The sequence below is a fragment of the Ipomoea triloba genome, chromosome 13, assembly GCF_003576645.1.
Source record: "Ipomoea triloba cultivar NCNSP0323 chromosome 13, ASM357664v1".
NCBI lineage: Eukaryota > Viridiplantae > Streptophyta > Magnoliopsida > Solanales > Convolvulaceae > Ipomoea > Ipomoea triloba.
In genome coordinates, this window is record NC_044928.1 from 4,709,830 (window position 1) to 4,718,164 (window position 8,335).

Genomic DNA, 8,335 nt, shown 5'->3' on the forward strand with positions numbered 1-8,335 from the left:
TACGAGATATGATACCATTATCGAAGTAAATCCACCCGGACAACATGCAACGGTTCTTAATAAATGGTATTTCTTCCAACTAACTTCCAAAGTATTACTTAATATTTATGTTGATTTATAAAAATATGATTTTTATTTCACAGGAAAGACAACAACTTAAGCGTTATCTACAAAACAATTGTAGACAAAACTTATCTTGACTCTTTTCTCACACTCTCAAACGCATTGCAACAACCAAAGTGCACCTTTGCTGAAATTGACAATGAATTAAAGTAGGTATAGAGTAATATATTTTTTCCAATTTCTCTATAGCATACTATAATGATTAACAAGCCATATTCTAAAAATAACTGTTTTTATAACACACGTCTGTTTTCCTGTAGAAACCTATTGCATGGGTTAGAGGGAAGCTTAGAATGAAGAATGTTGGTCCGCTTGAGTATTATATTGGTTGCAACTATTGCAACAAGACAGTGAATTCCATCGAAGGATTAAAACTCCATTGCTTATACTGTGGCCAAACTGATGGTCTCACTGTCAGGAGGTATACAAACAGAATATACATCTTATCTATTATGTTAACAAGTTAACTTTAAACTTATTTTCACTCTCTTTGCCCGTTGTAGGTATAAGTTAAATGTTGAAATATCGGATGGTTCTACAATTGTGCAAGCTATTCTCTTTAATCATGATGTGCACCGGCTAATGTTGTTAGTTGGAATTGAAATGCCAACAACTGTTGAGGACAGTGAAATATTCCAACAAAAGTTAGATGCTATTGATTTTGTTGTTGGTCTAAGGATAAATGCTCTAAATGAAGATCATCCATCGACATTGACTTATTCAGTAGCATGTATTTGTAAGGACATAACAAGAGACACTGGTGAACAACAAGCAACACCACATGCACGTTCATCCAACATTGTGGAAGAAACTTTTACGGTGGGCAATCCAACAAAGAGAAGGTTAGACTTCGATGAATCATCAAAACATGCTACTGACATTCTAGAAGATGCTACAAGTAAAGAGAAATCAATAAGTCTTGATAAAGGTAAAAGGGCAAAAGTCGATTAAACAAGTTAGACGATAAACTTTTTTTAACGCATATGTACATTATTTATGGCTTGTATTTTGTTATCCCTCTTAAATCTATTTAAAATTGTGGTTGTATTATAAAACTTTTTTCTTAGACGCTTATAAATCATGCATTACTTAATTATAATTATTAATAAAACATCTTTGTAATAGTCCTTCCCAGGAATCTAACAATTTCAACTGGAGTCAGCATGTCATGATGAAGCTAAAAAGATAACATTTTTATTGAAAGTTGTTAAACATTTTAATTTCAATCAATAAGCACCCATAGCAAGTATTCATTTGAACATGATTTAATTAGATGGAAAAATGAGTAGCTAAAAATTTCATTCATAAAATTAAAGACAGGATAACAAGCTTAGCGTACAGATTAAAGAACTTAATTAATCCCTTCAGATTTGACATCAACAGCTGTAGATGAACTTGCATCATGTGCAGAATAAGAAAGCTTCGTCAAGTACTTATATCTTTTCTTCCTCCAAGAAGAGTTTCTGATTTTTATAGTTTCGAAACTAAACTCAACTCTTGGGTCTCTCATCATCCGCTCTTTTTCCATTTGTAGTTCTTTAACCCTCTCATCCCGGTTAGATTTTTTCTTGAACTTACTCATGGTTTGAACGCTTTGAATTAGTCGATCCATACTTTTCAACTTCATATACGGCCATCGATTGACACCACATTTCATGCAGATTTGTTTAAACTTTACATCCCCAACTTTCATTTTTCTTGCCGCCTGAGAAACGGGTAAATGAAATAACTTAGAAAGCATTTCAAAACTCCAAACGGGTAAATGAAATAACTTAGAAAGCATTTCAAAACTCCATGGATCTTTGGGGGTAGGCTTTTCATCTGCAGCAATTATACCCGGATTAGATGTCTCTTGCTTTTCATCTGCAGCAATTATACCCGGATTAGATGTCTCTTGAACAACTTGTGCATCACCCTCAAAATCCCAGAGAGGTAAAGTAAAGTCATGGTATTGACCCTCAAAATCCCAGAGAGGTAAAGTAAAGTCATGGTATTGGTAATCCCATATATAATCCTCGGTATTTTCTAAAGTTGAATAGATGACCTGGCTAGAAGCGGGAGTTTTTTCTAAAGTTGAATAGATGACCTGGCTAGAAGCGGGAGTTGGAATTAAAGTTGAATAGATGACCTGGCTAGAAGCGGGAGTTGGAATTATCTCGTCATCATCCAGCCTCAAGAGTTTCTTTTGAGGCCATTTGGAGATTCCTAATTCCCTGCAACGAACCTTTAAAACTGTAAGTCCCATCTTCAATTGAACGGCTGCTTCATTTATCGGTAAATGGAAAAAGCTTGAAATCATTTCCTTAGTTACCGTACTTGAATCACAAAACGTCCTCTTGACCCATCTTTTCTTATCATTCTTTTCAGGCATCACATCTGCAGATTCACCATCATCAACACGCTCATGTGTAGTGGTGGGTTCAACGTCAACAAACGTATCAATTTCATTTGCAATTCCTACTTCATAAAGTGGTTTATTTTCAATTGGTGGTTCAATCGGTCCTAACAGATCATTCTCGAAATCATAAAGGGGAGCTAGATTTAGCTCGCCTAATAATGACGCATCATCAAAATCATTACAATAAATGAATTGAGAATGAGAAGAGGACGAAGCATGATTCGCCATTTAACATGAAATATTATAAGAATGAGAAATAAAATCAATGAAGAAAGATGAAAAAAATAGATAATGTTGGGGAGAGCAAGGCAACAATCCCTGTAATATGATGAAAAAAATTGACAGTTCTTAAAGATGCAAACAATACAGCTAATATTACCCTTGTACACTGAGGTTGTCTCGGATTTCAGAGGATAACCACGTACTAACAAAAAAAAAAAAAAGAAGTGGAAAACCAAAACAATATAACATCTTTTCATGCTGCATTTAGAATATAAAACTATAGGCCTAAATTTACACCAAAAGCATAAACAGAATCTAGACTAGAAAAAATAAAGCAAACAAAAAAAAAGTCAGGTTAACCTTTTGACATTTTTTTTGTATTGTTTTTTTTATTTGTTTTGAAATGCGTGTAATTAAACTTGGAATTAGGGTCAAATAGGTCACCGAACTTCAAACGAAATTGCAATTAGGCTATTGAAGTCAAAAACAATGCACTTGGGTCCCTGAACTACACAAATGTATGCAAATTAACCCAAAGTATCTTGTTTTACTTGATCTTCCTGTTATCACCTTTAAAAATAATATTTTAAAATAATTTTAAATAAAATAATTAATTAAAATTAAATTTAAGAAAAAAAAAAGGAACTGCCGCAAATCTTCCTCTTTCAGTGGCCTATTTGGCCGTTATTACATTAAACTTTTTTAAATTAAAACTTATTTTTACATGTCCTTTAGTCCTCCGAAATCAGCATATTGTTTTGGAGTTTAGCAGATATCCACGTACTTACAAAATCAATTGTCAAAAAAAAAACAGTATACCGTCTTTTCATATTGTGTTTAAAAGGTAAAACTAAAGTCCTAAATATACCCCAAAAAACACAAACTGGGATGCCAAAAAACTTTTAAAACGCGGTCTCTAAAACCAGACAGAATCAAATAAACCAAAAAAAACAATTCCATGTTTACCTTTTGACGTTTTTTTTTTTAAATTTATTCTGAAATGTGTGTGATTAAACTTTGTTTCCATTAATTTGTCAGTCCGACATGTCCTTTGCTCCTTTGAAAGCAACACTTGGTTTTTCTTATAAGAAAATTATGTTTGATCATTTCCTTACAGCCGTCAATTAACCTTCCCTTTCACCGTAATTGTTTTATTTCTTTATACTTTAACATTTCCAATCAAATGGCAAATTATGTTTCATCCTCATCTCATTCTCATTCGCTTTCTTGTTCTGACTTTGAAGATACTTCCTTTTGGAATGAACTAAATCTACCTTCTCTTTTGCAGATTGAGAATGAGTTGTACACACTACTAGAACCATCTGTTGAAGGTGAACAAGTTATTGACGCTGAGCCGGTCGCCCAAGTTGTTCCACCTGTTTTACCTAAACCTTTGGAAGAGGTTGCAGTCGAGGAAAAAAAAAACACTACGGTGAAGAAAACCTTGTGTGATTCAAGAACGATCACTAAGGAAATGATCTCAAGTTATTTCCATCTTCCGATTAGTGAAGCAGCGGTACAATTAAAGGTTGGTGTCACAACATTAAAGAATAGGTGCAGGATATTAGGAATTTCCCGATGGCCTCGAATAAAACTCTTGAAGTTAGAGGATGAGGATGATAAAGAAATTCCTATTTCTTCTCCTGAACAAGATTACCGTCATTTTTTTAATCATGCTGAAAACCACCCCTTGGATTATCACTTCAATAATCCAACTTCATCTACAACAGGTAAAACTTTACACCAAATTCAACAAAGTTGTTGCTCCGCCGAACAATTAGATTTCGACTGGGGTCTTGTGAATGACATGCTATGTGGCCAGAACGATGTTTCACTTGAGGCGCCTCCAGTTGTACCTGAATTATCCAACTCAACTGAAATCATTGTATTTGACAAGAGAACCTCTAAACACTGGGGTTTAAATACTATTTCAAAATTCTTCCACTTACCCGCAGCCCAAGCAGCAAGGGAGCTCAATGTAAGTGAAGATAAGTTGAAGAGAATGTGTACAAAATTGAGAATTAAACGATGGCCATACCGGAAATTGCAAAGCATGGACAACCTTCTTGAGAACTTACAATATCTCAGCAAAGACAAAACATATGCTGTCAACAAAGAGAAAGTTATTGAGCTTCAAAAGGAAAAGGAACGAATGTTAAAGGACCCAAACATTGAGTTACGTGCAGAGACTCAAGTAATTAGGGAATCTTCAAGAAAGAAAAGAAGATATCAACATTTGATGGATATTGCACACACTGCTAAATATGACAATTCATGGAAACTTCATGGCGTCAAATCAGAAGTGATAGATGAACCACCTTAAGTTTCACAAGATCGTTATTGTATTCTCGATTTCATTGATAATTAAAGCTTTTCCCGTTCTTAATTTTCTTTTGTAAAAATAAAAAATTTAAATAAATATATACTTTTGGGTAGTAATTGTTTCATCATTTGTCATTTTATTTGTGTTTTATTTTGTTTTTTAAAATATATTGGGTTTTCCCCTTTGCATACTGCCAATTGACTCTGCCAGATGAAATGGAATGATAAAGAGAGTTTCCTTTTGTACAAACGCAATATACTTGAACGAAAATGCTTTTATGCAAAGCTAATTATATGTGACAATATCGTCTGTAAATGTTGCAAGTAATTAAAAATAAAATTGAAACATATTAATATTATTTTACACTTACTCATCCCAATCTATTACTCTATTATGGCATATTAATATTATTTTACACTTACTCATCCCAATCTATTACTCTATTATGGTCATAATGTCAATATTACAATCTTTTTTTTTTCACGAATAAGTTCAAATAAACATTTAATGTTAAACTTACATAAATGAGTTTACGTTGGGCCTTGCATTACGCGCAACGCGCGTATCTTGGCTAGTATACTTAATATGGACTAAACAAACCCTAATTGATATCATAACTAATAAAACCTATCAAATTTACTCTTCAAAAAAAAAAAAAAAAAAAAAAAAACCTATCAAATTTACTACTCAATACTTGCACACAATTAATAACAAAAAATTCATTACTTATTGATACATACAACCATATAATATAGTAAAACTATTTCACAAATTCATCTCAACTTTATCATATATACTATAATCCACAAATTTAATACTTATATATACACAATCATAATGTACTTGAAAATTCAAATATTCAATACTTACACAACTATAATATAATATAATTACTAATTCAAAACTTCACAAATAAATTCTTCACCATATAATTAATCCACAACCATATTATAAAATAAATAATTCTTAAATTCAATTCACAATTTAATACATTAATTTATATAAAAAAAAGTATATTATAAATAAAAAGAAGACATACATGTGTGTGTTGTCCTTCTTAACTTTATCTGAGATATACTTCTTGCCTATCACAACTTCAAGTACTTTTAGGAATTAAAAAACTCTTGAGATTCGTTACCATATCTAAACAAAAAAATAAAAAAAAAAATAAAAAAATAAGCCAGGTGAGAGCATCATTAATACGTCGATCAACCAAAAGCATTCTTTAATATTTCTATATCAACACCAGCAAAATACATTGACATAATACTAGTCTTTTTCCCTTTTTTTACTGGTAAATAAAGAAACAAAAAGAGAACAAAGGGCAAGTTTTAGGCTGTCAAATGTAAGAGTAAAGCAAGTTTTTGAGAATACAATACAACTTAAGACCAAGTAAGTTCATATCAATAAGGTGATACTACAAATGGAGCAATAACTTTCTCATTAAAGTAAAGCACAAGCTGATTGTCATTAAACTTTCTCCATATATATAATCATAATACCCATTTCTATGTGGATCTCATCCAACATCTCCATCTCCTCATCATCATTCATCTTCACTCCAATTATGTTCTCAATCCCAACTCTCTCAAACATCACAACATTCGACAAAAATAAAAAATCCACTATAAATATTACAACATAGACAAAATATCAAAATATTATCTCATAACAAATAAAAGCAATCAAATCATCAATAATACCCACTGAAAAACTGATCAGAAAACTGGAAAATGCCCAACAATAAATTACCTGCTTTTATCATCTAGCAGTTAGTCTCAGTCTCTCGGATTATCCGAAGTCCAGATGAATTCAGTGCTACCTACGTCGCCGAAGAAAATGGCCAAGTATTCCACCGGAGCTACTATCACTCCACCGCTGGAACCATAGATCTAAGCAGGAAGAAGGAGGTCGAAGCTCCAACCTGTCTTCATTATATTACCGCTGGAATACGTAGATCTACACCGCCGCCGGTCGAAGCTCGCTCATCGCCGCTGCAAGACGTGGATCTACACCGCCGTCGCTCAAAGCTCGCTCATCGCCGCTGGAAGACGTAGATCTACACCGCTGCCGCTCGAAGCTCGCTCGTCGCCGCTGGAAGACGTAGATCTACACCACCGCCACTCGAAGCTCGCTCGTCGTAGTTGCCTCGCCACCCCGGATCTACACCCCTTAAGCTACCCCGGAGCTCGTGCTGCCTTGCCGGAGCTGTTGTTGCCTCGCCACCCCGGATCTACACCGACACCACTGTGTAGTACGTACGTCCAAAGGTAGATGAAGGAGTAGCTAAAGCAGTAAGTTGGTCGAAGATCCAGAGAAGAAGAATGAATAAGCTACGGATGAAGAATGACTAAAAGAGAACAGATAACACACATACATACATACAATACACTTCTTTACATAGGCAGCACAGTAGTGTATAGTAATAAATTAAAAAAATATTTAAAAATACACTTCTGGACTACGTTAGTAAAGACGCTTAAAGTGTTTAAATATTTACAAAAATGCCACCTCATTATTTTTTCTTTACTTTGGAAGTCTTTAGTTGTAACTAAAGAAGTGTATTGTTTCATTTTTTGGTCAATTCTCTACTAGTGGTAACATGAACACTGCAGAAGGTCGAACTTATTTAAGTTGTGACTCTTTGTGTAAGGCAGAATCAGACGGTGAAAATCTATCACAAGTACACACTCTTGAATTTTTAAATAGTCTGAGATTGTTTGGGCTTCCCAATCATTCTTTGACATTAAAAGTTGGTGCACCTGTTATGTTATTGCGGAACATAGATCACTCTCTTGGTCTTTGCAATGGTACGCGCCTCATTGTCACAAGATTGACAGATCATATTGTGGAAGCAAAAATAGTTAATGAGACACACCAAGATTGCCCGAATTCTCTCACCCCATCTGATACGAGATTGCCCTTCAAGTTCCAGCGTAAACAATTTCCGTTGATGCTTGCATATGCAATGACTATCAACAAAAGTCAAGGTCAAACACTAACTCACGTTGGGTTATTGCTAAAAAATCGGTCTTTAATCACGGTCAGTTGTACGTGGCTTTTTCACGAGTAACTCATCCTGATGGCCTGAAAGTTTTAGCTCTAGACGAGTATGGACAAACTTCTTTACTACTACCAATGTCGTCTACAAAGAAGTTTTCAATAATGTGTAATTCAAAAAAGTTATATTATGTTTTCTTTTTTTTATACAAAGATGACAAATTTGTTATATATCTATATAGAAAATATATCTTCTGTACATATAATTT

General features: G+C 33.8%; 1 protein-coding gene and 1 long non-coding RNA gene across 4 annotated transcripts in view; one reads left to right on the forward strand and one right to left on the reverse strand.

The window, feature by feature from the left end:
* Positions 1-392: 392 nt before the first annotated feature.
* LOC116001075 lies at positions 393-1,074 on the forward strand. The gene is made up of 2 exons (XM_031240976.1): positions 393-544; positions 627-1,074. The coding sequence occupies exons 1-2, from the start codon at positions 417-419 to the stop codon at positions 1,072-1,074; spliced, it is 576 nt and encodes a 191-aa protein (XP_031096836.1). The 5' UTR covers positions 393-416.
* Positions 1,075-4,192: 3,118 nt separating this feature from the next.
* Positions 4,193-8,335, reverse strand: part of LOC116002263 — a 4,739-nt gene continuing 596 nt past the window's right edge. The window contains exons 2-5 of one of the 3 annotated variants that reach the window (XR_004094424.1): positions 6,819-6,888; positions 6,106-6,209; positions 4,693-4,848; positions 4,193-4,599 (exon numbers count right to left, since the gene is read on the reverse strand). This is a non-coding gene — a long non-coding RNA (uncharacterized LOC116002263). Of the gene's footprint in view, positions 4,600-4,692; positions 4,849-6,105; positions 6,210-6,818; positions 7,451-8,335 lie in introns of those variants that run through there. The other 2 variants (XR_004094423.1, XR_004094425.1) reach the window with 2 other exon arrangements.